Source organism: Chiloscyllium punctatum, chromosome 7 (genome assembly GCF_047496795.1).
Source record: "Chiloscyllium punctatum isolate Juve2018m chromosome 7, sChiPun1.3, whole genome shotgun sequence".
Classification (NCBI taxonomy): domain Eukaryota; kingdom Metazoa; phylum Chordata; class Chondrichthyes; order Orectolobiformes; family Hemiscylliidae; genus Chiloscyllium; species Chiloscyllium punctatum.
In genome coordinates this window covers 66,236,689-66,252,575 of record NC_092745.1, presented here as the reverse complement: position 1 = coordinate 66,252,575, position 15,887 = coordinate 66,236,689, and the positions used below count along the sequence as shown (strand labels likewise).

General features: G+C 38.0%; 1 protein-coding gene across 4 annotated transcripts in view; it reads left to right on the top strand.

The window, feature by feature from the left end:
• Nucleotides 1-15,887, top strand: part of crb1 (crumbs cell polarity complex component 1) — a 124,684-nt gene that overhangs the window by 84,501 nt on the left and 24,296 nt on the right. For all 4 annotated transcript variants that reach the window (XM_072573891.1, XM_072573893.1, XM_072573889.1 and 1 more), the window contains 2 exons: nt 5,615-5,740; nt 8,396-8,522. In XM_072573891.1, the coding sequence (XP_072429992.1) occupies nt 5,615-5,740; nt 8,396-8,522 (253 nt within the window). The remainder of the gene's footprint in view (nt 1-5,614; nt 5,741-8,395; nt 8,523-15,887) is intronic.

The following is a 15,887-nucleotide window of genomic DNA, read 5'->3' as shown; positions in this document are numbered from 1 at the left end:
CTCTCGACTCTGATCTCCAGCATCTGCAGTCCTCACTTTCTCCTCAGGGCCTACTGAAGCCAAGAGTCCTCGATCTCATCACCAGTGCTGCCAATGACCCTCTGATGTTGCTCTGGCTTTCCCAGAACATCAAAAGGTGAAAGAAAAGAATAAGAAAGAAAAAGAAGGAGCATACGGGCTCAGGAGCCCTAACATTCCCTATCATGCAAGTGCAACCATCTTGAATCCAGAACAGTACACAATATTGAATGTCTTACATAAGTTCAACGTGATTTCCTTGATGTTGTACATGCTAAATCCTTATTTATGAAGTCTAGAATATTGGATGCTTTACTAACAACTCTCCCCATCCATCCCGTTCTATTTTTAATGACTTACGCACATGTAAACCCATGTCTCTCTGCTCCTGCACACCTTTCAGAAAAGTACCCTTCATTTTAAGTTTGTCTCCTTGTGATTTGTACTAAAATATATCACCTCATACTTCTCTGTAATGAACCTCACCTACCAATTATCTGGCCAGTCTAATTGTGTAAATATTCTTTTAATGTTTTTAACTGTTCTTCTAACACTTTATAATCTTCCCACATTTTATGTGTTATCTGCAAATGTTGAAATAGTCCCCAGCGCATTAAGATTTACATCATTTGTGTACGTAACATCTATATATAGAGAGAGAAAAAAACCAAGGGTCCCAATACTGACCTGTGGGAATTCCACTCTTCCTCCATCCCAAAAAGAAACACTAACCATTACTCTCTGTTACCTAAACAAAAAAACTCAAAAAACTGTAAATGCTGGAAATCAGAAGCAAAAGCATAAATTGCTGGACAAACTCAGCAGGTCTGGCAGATTTGCAGAGAGAAAGGAGAGTTAAAGTTTTGGGTACTGTGAGCCTTCTTCAGTTATGTTTTGTACTCTGTTTTCTGACGCTCAGCTAATTTTGCATCCACATTGCTACTCTTCCTTGTATTCTATAATCTGTGCCCATATAGCTCGCGAACCTATTGTGTGGTACTGTGTGGAATACAATTTGGAAGTCAAAGTACATCATACCAACAGCCTTGTCCTCATCAGCATCTCTGATACTTCTTTGAAAAACATCAGGAAATTAGTTTGATACAATTTTCTTTAACAAATCCATACTGATTCTTCTGAATTAACACACATTTTTCTATAACGTTATTAATTTAATATGGAAGAATTGATCCTCAAAGTTAATCTGAGTGATCTATAATTGTCAGGCCTATCTTTTCAACCATTATTTTTGAACAAAGGCATAATCTTCAATTTTCCAGACCTCTGACACGCATTCAGAGTCCAAGGAAGATTGAAAGATAATTACCAGTACCTCCGCAGTCCACTCTCACTTCCTTCAATATCACTGAATGCATTTCATCTGGCCATGGTTCTTTATCACCTTTAAGCACTGATAGGTTATCCAATATCTCCTTATCAATTTTAAACCCTTCCAACGACTGAGTTTCATCCTTTATCACTATGACCTCGGTAGCAGAAACCTCATAAAAACTGATGTTAACCTTCAGTTAAGACATCAGCCATGCCTCTCACCTCCATGTGTTAAACACCTTTTTCAGCCAGAGAGTGGTGAATCTAAGGAATTCATTGCCACTGAAAGCTGTGGAGGCCAGGTCATTGAGTATATTTAAGATTGAGATAGATAGGTTCTTGGATATTAAGGGGATTATGGGTTAGGGGGAGAAAGTGGGAGAATGGGGTTGAGAAACTTATCAGACATGATTGGATGCATATTCAATGGGCTGAATGGCCTAATTTCTGCTCCTATGTCTTATGGTCTTTTGATCCCTAATCACCTCTACTCCTTTTACCACCCTTTTGCCATTGATGTGCTTATTGAAGACTTTGGAATTTCCTTGTATGTTAGTTGCCAGTCTTTTTCTCATAATCTCTTTTAGTAAGTTTCTCTTATTTTCTTTCTCACTTCCCTTCTGAATATTCTGTGTTCAACTTGGTTCTCAATTCTATTTACTATCTGACATCTGTCATAGCACACCTTGCCTCCTTTAACTTAATTTCTATCTTCTTTGTCATTCAGGAAACTTTGAATTTGTTTGCATGTGCTGTAGATAAAGGGGAGCCTATAAACATACTATACTCTCAATTTCCAAAAGGCATTTGACAAGGTGCTACATTAAAGGTTATCAGTTGGATCTCTGGCGGAAAACAAGAGTAAATATAGGTCTTTTTCTTTTGGAAAGGAACAGATGAGTGGAGCTCAGGATTTTACAACTTATGATTTAGCTGAGGGGACTGAAGCCATGGTTGGTCAATTTTCAGGTGACATGAACATAGCTAAGAAAGTATGTTATGAAGACAAAATCAGGAGGTGGCAGATATATATAGATAGTTTGATTGAGTGAGTAAACACTGGCAGATGGAGTATAATGTGGAAAAATGTTCAGTTATTCACTTTGGCAAGAAGAATAAAAAAAAGGAGAGTATTAATTAATTAAACAGAGAATGAATGCTGAAGGTGCAGAGAGATTAGCTTTCTAATTTGAGTCACCAGGTTAGTAAGTAGGCACAACAATAAGCAAAAAGACTAAAGGAATGCTATCCTTATTATGAGAGGAATGGAACATAGAATTAAGGATGTTATGCTTCAGTTATATAAGGTATTGGCAAAGGCACATTTAGAATAATGAGTGCAGTTTTGATTTCCTTATTTAAGGAAGGATATAAATACATTGGAGACGGTTTAGAAGAACTTTACTAGATGATACCTGGAATGAGTGGGTTGTCAAAGGTTGGACAGACTGAGTTTTTTTTTCCACTGGAGTTTGGAAGAGTTAAGGGTGACGTGATTGAAGTATATAAGATTTGTGTAAAGATTTGTAGCTCGGGTGTCAGTTGTCATGGTTGTGGGTATGTTTGCTGAGCTGGGAACATACCCACAACCACAAAGTGTATAAGAATCCTGAATGGTCGCATTCAGGACAAGCCGCATATGAAAAAGATATTTTCTCTTAGAGGTGAATCCTTACCAAAGATTAAATTTAAGAGTCACCCTTTTAGGTCAGGGGTGAGGAGAATTTTTTTTGTCTCAGTGGGTTTGACAACTTTTGGATGCTCTGCCTTAGAAGTTGGTATAGACAGGATAATTTAATAGGCAGGGTCTTTTATTGTGGAGGGAGGTAGATTTTATTTGGCAAGAGAATCAAATGGTGTCGGGGTAGATTGGAATGTGAAATTTGAAACATAAACTTTTAAAAAATCTTGCTGGAGCAGGCTCAGGGGAGGGATGAATGGCCTACTCCGAATTCTTCTGTTTCCCTCACAGGATTGATATGCTTTCACTGGAAAGGATACCCTGAAGATTCACAAGGATGTCTCAAGAAACGGAACATTGCCTCTGAACACAGATTAAATATGTTAACTTTCCTTGGATAGAAGCAGCTAAATGAACATTTAGTTGAGGTATATCAAAAATGAGGCCAGATAGAGTGCATAGAAAGTGCCTATATCCATTAACAAAGAGATTAACAACAAGGAGAAAAAGATTTAAATAATTAACAGAAGCATTAGGGGCGAGTTGAGGGGAACACGTTTTCACCCAGAGAATGTTGGGGGCAGCTCAATGGCTGCAAGATGGATAGAAGCAGAAATTCTCATCGTGTTTCAAAACTGCTTGATATGTAGTTAACTGTAACTGACAGAGCTGTTGACCAGGAGTTGGAAAGTGGAACTTGGCTGGATATTTTTTGTTATAGTTAAGGAGTCATACAGCATGGAAACAGACCCTTCAGTCCAATCTGTCCATGCTGAATATATTTCTATTGCACTGTTTTCATATGCAATAGATGGATTGAGTTGAACGGCCTCCTCAGTGCCATAAACTTTCCCCATCTCTATTGCCCATCTGAATTTATAAAGGACATCATCAAAAAGTTTCCCAATAATAAACTCCCCTGCAATGTCCATTTAAGTTATGATCTGTTTTAACTAATTTTTAAGATTTAGTTCTAATGCTTCAGTTTAAATTGCATGTGATTTGGAATTACCTTCAGTAATTCTCATTCAAACTGTGTGACTGATCAACTCTTTCAATAAAGTCTGCAAAATAATGTTCAGAAAAAAAATTCTTAAGGTAGAATCAACTAAATATTTTAGATGCATAATATGGTTTAAGAAAATAATGTTATGCTTTTATTAAAGTATGCATATCTTGATATTGGGTGGCACAGTGGCACATACCCATGAGGAATCTTTTGGGGAATAGTCAATGTTGAAACTGGATGCAAAGTACAGAAAATGTTCTATACCTTTGCCATAGGTCCTTTGAAGTTAAGTCTTTTTCAAGTGAACTGAAGGCAGAAATCCAAAATGAAAAAATAATTTCTCAGAGCACAAGAAATGGAGATTGCAGCAGTAGTGCCTGAAGTTGAAATAATTTACTGGAAGTTTGCAAGTTGAGCAAATTTATTCATCACTGCAGAGGAAGCGAGCAAGTCATTATTGTACTATTGCATTGATCTCAGAAAGACTATAACTTTCAGGCAGCTAGATGTCACACAGCATTTGATATCTTAATACAAAAGGCCCCCAGCATACTCTGAGATAGTCAGTTAAGCAGTCAGCCAGTTGATCAGCTACATATATAATGTAACAGTAACTTAAGTAAATAAAGAATCTAGATTGTATGTAAGTCTGAGATATCATAACAGTGTACATAGTTAAAACTTAATAAACTTCAGGATATCTGTCTCAACAAGAGATTAGTCTTTGTGGTATATGTTAGCTGGGCTATCGCATAGGGGAGCCCTCAGACTATATTATACTGGCAGTGGTGCCCACACCAATATTGGTGATTTGTCGAACTTGGATCAGAAAAATAGAAATAAGGAATGGATGAATTGCCGTGCATGAAATCTGAATAGATACGGCTATCATAAAAATTACAGCCATGTATTGTTCAAGTGGCACGAATCAAATACAAAGATGGTGCATCTTCCCCTCACATGGAAGTATTACATGGTCACTAATGAGACATTGCCCACTGTGCATATTTTACCTGTAGTTTTGCCTACTACCACAAAGATAGGGAATCTATTGAATTCTCCACTACCAATATTCCTCACTTTTGTAAACAAAAACAGAGGCGATGAACATATTTGTATATGTAACTGAACAGATATAGTTGGATAAATATAGTATGGGGAGGCAATGGGCCTAATGATATTATCATTGGACTATTAATCCAGAGACCCAGGTAACGTTCTGGGTACCCGGGTTTGAATCCCATTATGGCAGATGGTGGAATTTCAATTCAATGAATATCTGGAATTAAGAATCTAATGATGACTGTGAATCCACTGCCAATTGTCAGGAAAAACCCATTGATTCACCAATGTCTTTTCGGGAAGGACTGCCATCCTTACCTGGTCTGGCCTACATGTGACTCCAGACACACAGCAATGTGGTTGACTCTTAACTGCCCTCTGGGCAACTAGGGATGGGCAATAAATGCTGCCTACTCAGCGATACCCTCATCGTGTTAAAGAAGAAAGAGAAAAAAATAATATAATCATAATTGGTAATTAAAATGGTAATTCATTCATGTTTTGTGTCATAGATATCCCAGATTATCTGCTACATTCTGCACTGAGGAGAAGAAAAATTGGACTTGCTATAATGGGGGAAATTGCACTAATGGGAAGACTACAAGGTGCACCTGTCCCATCGGATTTACTGGAAACAAGTAAGTGAAAAACAAGTTGGAAGTGCTCACAAATATTGTGGGGTCAGTCAGCACTATTGGGAAAGTGATATGTAGAACTAAATCACTTCCTGAAAAGCAGACCAGAGAAGGGAGAAATAATATTCAGAGATTAAGATTCCAAGCTGCTCTTATTACACTCAACTCTGAGCAACTAAGTTTAATCCAGGGAGTAGCTTGGTTATGGTTCATCTGCATAGCCACTCAAACAACTAGCAGTATTAGATACAAATACATGCAAAAAAAATCTGATAAAATCACAATTCAAAGGAGATCATTGTCTTCTAGAGATACACAAAACATGTAAGATCTCAGCAGCTTTTTTATGAATGCATAGTGTGCCATATGTTGAATGTCAATGAGCAGAGGGTAAATTTTTCACCTATTCTGAATAACTTCACAAGAAATATTGTTCAAAGTTTGTGAGAAGATTTGTAGCTTGGGTGCTCGTTGTTGTGGTTCTGTTCGCCGAGCTGGGAATTTGTGTTGCAGACATATCTTCCCCTGTCTAGGTGACATCCTCAGTGCTTGAGAGCCTCCAAACCACTGTAAGTGCCGGAGGAAACAACACAGAAGCGCTTCACAGGAGGCTCCCAAGCACTGAGGATGTCACCTAGAGAGGGGACGAAACGTCTGCAACACAAATTCCCAGCTCGGCGAACAGAACCACAACAAAGAGCCAACTGTTTCAGTTCAAAATTAAAATAGGAGTAAAGAGTTATATGATGATACACAAACCATGATTTCACTATATGCAATATAATTTTCAGTGGCTGTTTTATCAGAGGAAATTATAGTTTTCTTAGTTTTTAGATTTTTAAAATTAAAAATGTAGAAGGATATGTTTGATCCCAATTTTTCCTTCTCTCCTTCACTTACATTTTGAATGTTGCCACATGACCCTTTTAACTAAAGAAAGTGATAGCAATAACTTTCTCAATACCTACATGCTGAGCGTTTGGAGAAGGCAGTTCTGGCAGTATCGTTAGGATGCAGGTTAGAATTAACGTCAGGTTCTACAGTCATTGCCAGTTCCACTGTAGAACAGTTACAATTATGGGAAAGCATTGTCCCAGGTTTGTCAATAAGAAGGATTCGGATTATTGTTACATGTGTATGACGGACTTTAAAGCAAGTTGTATTCATATGTTTCTGTTAAAAATGCTGAAATTAATGTTGTTAACAAACTAACATCTAAGTCAGTGATTCCCAAATATTTTCCCACTGCAAATCCATTGAGATTTGAAAATTGTTGCAACCTCTCAGTGAGAACAGGGTTGGTGGAGAGTGTGTTGCTGGAAAAGCATAGCAGGTCAGGCAGCATCCAAGGAGTAGGAAAATCAACGTTTCGGGTCAGAGCCCTTCATCACTCTGATCTCCAGCATCTACAGACCTCACTGTCTCCTCCTTAGTGGAGGGTGGTCAGGGGTGGGGAAGGAGCACAGCAGGGGCCTGTTGGATGGGGAACACAGTTGTCGTAACTTGGTGAAAGCTTCAGAGCAGACATTCCTGCTTCGCAGCTCACAGCTAGAAATTTCAGCTGGAAGCTTCAATTGGAAACCTCAGCTGGGAAGCCCGAGGCTCGGTGTTCAAGTTGCTTTTCAAGGAACCTTTAACAATAAGAAACTTGCTGACCTCTCAAAAATCAATAAACATCCCAATCTTTTGGAAGAACCCTGTTCATTGGTAGAAGCTCTCTACCTTTTAGTGCTTCCTTGAGGTTGTGAACACCAGGAGTCAAAAGTAGAGCCGAAAACATTCAATGGTAGTCAGGGTTTCAAAGCAGTGCCGCAGGAATAAGCTTTCACTGGACTCAGTCGGTTAAAAAGCAAGAGGTGATTACAAACTACTTGAACACAAATTATGTAGGCCCAAATGAATCTGATATTGCTTACTCTGTACATTAACGCAATGTAAAAAGCAACTTCATAATTCATATCTGGCCTGATCTTTCTCAGTCAACCTCTGAGAAGGTGACAGAAATTGGAATGGGTATATGTGAACAACATAAACATTCAAGGTGATACTTACACTGTTATACAATTAAGTGTTAAACAGTATTGGTAAGCAATAAAGTTTAAGACATTCAGATCATATTGAGCAATGATAAGCCTAAAAAAAGTCTTAGATTCGAACTCACAATACTCTCCAATATAGCTATAATACAGTGGTTTGAGAGATTTATTAAAATAGCAACCAGAACGGGATCTTTCAGCACATTTTACCATCCATACCATAAAGAAGCAACTATATTTTTCTGAATGCCTGCTGTTATGCAGTCAATGCTAATTTATAGAAATCTTAATTAAGTAAAGTTAAGATTTACTTAATTAAGAATGCTTAAGCTGCCAAGTACACTGCAATTGAAATCACATTTTGCGTTCGTTTTCATTTTGTCTGAACAAAATCCAAAGGGCAAGCTGAAAACCAAAATGTTTGAAAGGCTTGCGACTTGCGACTATTGAGATACAATGCTAGATGCACTCATCAGGTCAGGCAGTAAGTAGCTCATTTACCTGAAATTGATGCTAGGTGATTCACCTGGAACACTAATGCTTTCTCCTTGTTTGACCTGTCATGTATTTCCAGTACTTTACCTTTTTTAATAATTGTTTTATAAATCTGGACATTCTGCAGATGTGAAGTCGACATTGATGAATGTGAATCGGACCCTTGTCTTAATGGAGGCTTCTGCCAGAACTTACCCAATAGGTTCCACTGCATCTGCGACATGAGCTTTGCGGGTGACCGCTGTGAGTTTGATGTAAGCGATCTCTCCTTTTTCATCTCTCTATTGCTCTGGCAGCATCTTTTTCAGCTTCTCTCCTACCTCGTAATACGAATGGACGATGAACCAGCAGTTGAGTGGGGTTGAAGCTCTTGACTAACCAAAGTAATATGTCAGTTTATTGAGAAAGGATGGTGCAATTATGAAATGCCAGTATTGCTCTTGATAATTCATATTGTTTGGAAACCAACACATGGACTGAATTTTTATTAACCCTGGGAAAATGCAAAGCCCTTCTTGGCTATCAAAATATAGAGCATATAACAGAGGTTATCTGGAGGAAATGATTTTCTGTAAACATTAAGCATTAGATATTTTAAAGCAGAATTTAACACTTGTAACTATAAGAATGAAACAAGATACTGTGGAGCCTAAAAGTCTGAAACAAAAACTGAAAATCTTGGAAATACTCAGCATCTGGAGAGAGAAAAGGAGTTAATGTTTCAGGTTATAGTTTGAAATTTATATCCTTTGGGACCTCTACAACTATTTTGCTTGCATTCTCTCTGCAGTTTACATGTTACCTTTGTTTTCCTGTAATTTTTGCTTTCAGATGGCATTGGTTCATCATTTGCACCTTCACAAGCCACATCCTTTGTCCTTTACCTGTCCCATTGCCATTCCCTTTGGCTTTGAACCAATAAGTAGTCGGCCAATTAATCTTTCTTCCCTTTCACCTTATTACAGACCTTATCCTGTGTTCTTTTACCCCAACTCCTCCATTTCACTTGCGTATGAACTATTATATCTCCAACATTTTCCGGTTCGAATGTGAGAAAATCATTCTGAAACATTGGGCAGAATCTAATGTCTCTCACTCCCACCTAGCACCAGAGAGGTCTGTGAACCAGCTGTGAATACAGGCCTTGCAAGAGGTACAGGGAGGAGAACCCATAATTTCCGGACTAATTTCGATGAAGTGAGAGCTAGGGATGGTTGACATTCCCATCCCGAGATAGGTGTAGAGACAGGGAGGCGCAGAAGGACTTGAACAGGCTAGGACTCCCAAGTCCCTTTGTGCTTCAGATTTCTGAAGCCTTTCCCCATTTAGAGAATAGTCTATGCCTCTATTCTTCCTACCAAAGTGTATACCTTCACACTTTCCTACATTGTATTCCAAGTGCCATTGTTTTGCCCACTCTCCAATTTATCCAAGTCCTTCTGCAGCTTCCCCACTTCCTCAATACTACCTACCCCTCCACCTAGTTTTGTGTCATCTGCAAACTTAGCAACAATGCCTGCAATTCCTTTGTCCAGATCGATAATATGTGCCGTGAATGGTCGTGGTCCCAACACAGACCTCTGTGAAACTCCACTAGCCACCAGCTGCCATCCTGAAAAAGATTCTTTTTTCCCTATCTCTGCCTTCTGCCAGTCAGCCAATCCTCTATCCATGCCAGTACCTTCCACTTAACATAATGGGCTCTTACTTTAATTAGCAGCTTCCTGTGCCTTCCTTGTCAAATGCCTTCTGGAAATCCAAATAATTCACAACCACTGGCTGTCCTTTGTCTAACTTGCTTGTTATCTCTTCAAAGAATTCTAACAGATATATCAGGCATGATTGCCCCTTAATGTAACCATGCTGACACAGCCCCATTTTTATCATGCACTTGCAAGTATTCTGCAATCTCATCCTTAACAATGGATGCTAAAATTGTACCAATGGTTGAAGTCAGGCTAATTGGCCTATAATTTCCCGTCATCTACCTCCCCCCGTTCTTAAATAACGATGGACCATTAATATTTTTCCAGTCTTCTGGGATCCTCCCTGATGCCAGTATTTCCTGAAAGATCACCACCCATCTCCTCAGCTATGTCCTTCAGAACTCTAGATACAGTCCATCAGTCCAGGTGACTTATCCACCTTTGGACCTTTCAGCTTCCCAGCACCTTCTTCTTGGTGATGGCCACAACATACACCTCTTTCCTTTATTGTCCTGAAGTTCTGGAATGGAGCTAGTGTCTTCCATCATGTATACTGATGCAAAATACCAATTCAGTTCCTCCGCCATTCTTTGTTCCCCATTACTGCTTCTCCAGCCTCAGTTTCTAGAAGTCCAATATTCATTCTTGACTCAATCTTAAGTTCTTCTATATCAAAAAAAAGCTCTCGTAACCTTATTTTACATTACTAGCTAGCTGACCTTGATATTTCATCTTCTGTCCTCCTTATTGGTTTTTAGTTGTTCTCTGCTGGATTTTAAAGGCTTCCTAATCCCCAAGCTTCCCATTAATCTTCAGCATAATGTATGCTTTTTCTTTTGTTTTTATGTGCTTGACCTCCCTTGTCAGCCTTAGCTGCCTCGTACTCCTCTCAGTATGCTGCTTCTTCCTTGAGATGAATTTCTGCTGTGCCTCCTGAAGTACCTCCCCAAACTGCTACTATTGCTGCTCTCCTTCCTTCCCTGTTGGGTTTCTCTTCCAATCAACTCTGACCAGCTCCTCCCTCATGTCTTTGTAGTTACCTTTACTCAATTGTAATACCGTTACATCTGATTCCAGCTTCTCTCTTTCTCGACCTGCAGGGTGAATTTTATCATGTTATGGTCACTGCCCCTCGAGGTTCCTTCACCTTAGGCTCCCTAATCAAGTCTGCCTCATTATACATCACCAAATCCAGAATCACATGTTCCCTCGTGGTTTCTACTATAAGCTACTCAAAAACAAACCCATCTCGTAGACATTCCACAAAATCCTTTCCTTGGGATCCACCACCAACCTGATTTTACCAGTCCACCTGCAAACTGAAAATCCTGCATGATTATTGTGCCTTTTTAATGTGCCTTTTCTATCTCTTGACTTATCTTCTGCCCCACATCCTGACTACTGCTAGTGTATAACTCCCATCAGGGTCTTTTTCTTTTACGATTGCCCAACTCTACCCACACAGATTCTCTACTTTCCAATCCTGTATTGCTTCAGGCTATCGATTTAATTTCATTTCTTATTAAAAAGGCAGCACGATCCCCCATGTCTGTTTGCCTGTCCTTTCACCAAATGAGGCTTTAAACTGGCCGGCTAAAGGCCATTGAGGAGCCTCAATCTCAGTTCCGCCAAAATGACATATGGACTGCAGAAGGCCCATCAGTGGCAAGGATCAGCCCTTTGTCCTCTATACTGGCCCTTCTCCACTCTTTGTAAGGAACTGCATGACTGACCCTGGTGACCTGTCACCACTCAACCCTCCTCCATGAGTTCCTTTACATCTGGTTCCTCATCCTGGCCCACTGCAGTTACAGTGGGCTGGTTGGAACCAAACGCATCAGGGCTCTCAAAGGTAGCCACAGCAGAATTGCCAGTCAAGCCATCACTTTGGCTTTGAAATGCAGCTCAATAACTCTGTTTCTCTCTCTGTAAATGCTACTTGATGCACTGAGTATTTCCAGCATTTTCTTCTTTTATAATTAAATGTTGGCTTATTTTGTTGTAGTTTGGAAATATTAATACAGTGATGCACATTGTATTACAATTTCCAGTGTGGGCAAGATAAAAAAGAGATAGTTACAGCAAATTTAAATTCTTGGTTTTTCCCAGGGTACACAGCTCAATGATTTGCACATGTTCAATTATTTCACTTTATATTGATAATTAACAGATAACTTGCCAGATTGTTCAGTTCCCTTTCAGCTAAAAGTGATTAACAATGAAAAATGAGAAAGGAACATGTTAAAAAATGATATTTTTCAGCTTATTTTTAAAAATTGCACATTTACAATTTTGAAGTTGAATATTTCTATAGATTTCTGAACTAGTAATACATTCTACTACATACCTTGAGTGCATAGAATCCCCTTTTCTGGGATGATACATAAAGCTCTCGTCAGCTTTTTTTTGTTTGAAAAGATTTTAAAAATGTAATAGTGCAAAATTCATGCAAAACTAACCAGCTTTTGCAAACTTGTGAAATATGAAGTACAGCGTAAGTGACTGATGTTATTTCCAAACATTTGATGTTTGTATACAAAGGTGTATATGTTAAATTGAATTACATAAAAGATAACAGCACAGCCACTCATCCCAGTTAGTCTATAGCAGTGTCTGTGTTCCACAAAAGCATCCTGCCATATTGCTTTATCTCAGCTCTAGAAGGATGTCGTACCTATTTATCCCTCTTTTGCACATCTACCTTCCACTTAAATGTATCTGTTACTGAACGCAGATCACTCCATATGATAACATATTCCGCATTCTCACCACTCACCCGTGAAAATATTTCCTCTTATACTCTCTGAGATTTATAAGATATTATCTTATATTTATGACTCAGAGCTTTGGGCTAACCACCAGTGAAAGATTTCCCCACATTTTAGCCTGGCAAATGTATGCATGATTTTAAAGATCTATTCATTTTTTCTGGAGAAATTTGCCCCAAGCTTGGTCATAAAAGTAAATTGAAGCAAAGAGTACAGAAGCAGTATAGTACTGTTATATACTAAAACAACTAAAATGATCTCCCAATGCCACATTGTACTTGAACTTAAGGACAGAGTAATGGGACATTAAGGATAGTAGAATAACTTCACTGGATGCCCAAAGCAGGATATACACCTTAACAGGATTGCATGTATAGCTCTTTCAAAAAGCCAGCACAAGCACTATTGGATGAATGACTTCCTTCTCTGATGTATATTGATATGATCTTTACTTTTAGCTATGGATGGTAGTTGGCAAAAAAAATATCTCAGAGAAAACAGGAAAACAAAATTAGACATAAACCATACTGCCTCTCAAACTCTAAACCTTTAATTCAATTCACAAACTGGCAAGGAAAGGAAAAGAGATCTAGTATATCTGAAATAAACACAAGCTTAGGTGCTACAGAATGAAGTCTAGTTATCTCAAATTAAATTGACCTTGAAATCAAACTCCTATCCGTTACTTATTAGCTTACTCACAGTCAATTTGACCATTAATAAGTCACAATAGAAAATTGACAACAATCATTTGAGACAGTCAGGTATTTAAAAAATGGAAAGTCAAAGTTTGCCTTCAGAGGTCCTGCCATGAACCAGACATGAAAGTGAGGTTTCTTCCAACCAGCGACAAGTAATTCTGTTAAAGCTATAAAACAATATACCAACTAAGAGATCTGTTGCAATGTCAGTCATGGAAATCCTCTGCTTCTGCTGCAATTATTTTATTTTCAAGAAAAAGGTTTGTGGATATATTGAGATTTCTGCTAACGCAGGTGGAAACCTTCAAATCACAGCTGTGTGTATTGCAGAAATTGATACAATCCAAAACTGTGCCTGAATCAGTGGCTTGACATGATAATTACATTTGAGGTACATGCCACAGCAATTTGCAGTGATTTTCACCTTTAGAGCATGGAGTAAATCTTTCACTTTAGATGTACTTCTTTGACATGAAATAATTTATTTTAGCATGGTTCCACTGAACTTTAAATAGTAAATAGCACAGAACAAATTAAGGCCTTCAGAAAAGTTCTTAAGCGGACGTATTTGATTCTAAAAGCTTGCTCACAAGATTTTACTTTAGCACTTAATCATAGAACAAGCTGAGCATCAGTATGAAGTTGCTTTCATTTAAATTGGAAGTATCAACATAAATTCAAGATGGAGTGGAATGAACTACCTCCTTGAGGGAGTTCTACTCCACTTTATTTAGTTCCAAGTTGAGCACTGATATCAGATTGAGGCCACATTTATTCGTAATTACAGCAACAACTGCAAAAACACTATAGTTGGTAACTAAGCACACTGCAAGTATCATAGTCCTATGAACTATGGAAATTCTGCCTGCAATTTGCAGTAATCAAGATTTGGAGACATCAGTGTTGAGCTGGGGTGTACAAAGTTAAAAATCACACAGCACCAGGTTACAGTCCAACAGGTTTATTTGGAAGCACTAGCTTTCAGAGCGCTGCTCCTTCATCAGGTGGCTGTACAGTATAAGGATGAAGGAGCAGCGTTTCAAAAGCTAGTGCTTCCAAATAAACCTGTTCAGTTATAACCTGGTGTTGTGTGATTTTTAACTTTGCAATAATCAAGGGCAAGTAAGCATTTGCAGTCTTTTGATGGTGGTTGTAATGAGCCAGCCAAGTATCTAAAACATCCGTCTAGCTGACCAAAATTGTCTTGATTTCCATTTTAACATTTTGTTAGTGGTTTAGAACTGATCAATAAGTGGTTTACAATTCTTATATCCTGTACTGAATGCTAGTCTTATTGCTTCTTTATTTTTGAACAAGATTCAAACAATAATAAATAAAATTGAAGCACAGTGGCTATTTTAAGCACTACCTCTACAAATATTCAAATCTCAGATTTAAAAATGTTCTGATCATTGCTTATTTCACAAATATGCATTTCATATATGCCTGTGCAATAGATATTTTATATTTTTTCCTGTTTTATAAGCTATATTTTTGATTAATGATGAATAATAAAAATGAAATAAATAAAACATTTTATGCAATGGCAGTGCAAACTGGAGGAGTTATATGGTAAATCTCCTCCTCTCGCTTCTATGTTCTTATATGTAATGGAGCTGCCCTGGTCAGAAAACACAGACCAAGGAAATTATGAAATGCACACAAAAGGAAATATGATCACTGGTTGATCAAAATAAAATTAAAGATAAGGGAATACCTAGATTGGGCTTGATCTAATCCCACAATTTCATATAGATTTACTGAAGTGCATTTTCAGAAACTTGATACAATACAGTTCCTAAATAACCATCAAATCTAAAAAGTAGGAATGCCTGTTGACATGATTTCTTAAGGGTTACAATTTATTGCTCATAACTAACTGCACCAATCATTTATAAAATTTCATGTCTCATCACTTGATTTCTCTGTGTATGTTTCTTTTGACTAAAACCTCATTATCATTTGACATAACTCCATAAGATCAACAACTCCTCTAATTTCTGATACATGATTTTGTTCTACTTTCTCTTTGTGTACAAATTCCAACTCTTTGGGCATTGCCCACTGTTGTCATATGAAGACTTAATAAATATCATCATTGTTATATCTTTGTCTCTCTGTCCTTACACTTTATTTAATGGAAACATGGATATGTTTGTTAAAGAAAACAAAAGGACGTTTACTCCATGCGAATGTACTCATTGTGGTCTTTTACTGAAATATCAGTAAAACCTTTGTCCACATTTCCAAAATTTCTTCCTGAACCAAACTCCTTTAACTCACGCTACTCTTTCTATTATTGCTAAGGGTTCAGGAAGACAATGGGAAAAAGGAATTTGAACAGATCATTCCTGTGGGGAACCAGCACTGGTACAGCAAGAGGGCCAGTGTACCCAAATTTCCTGTGATTCCATCACTCAGAAATCCAGGGTTAAAATTCTCTC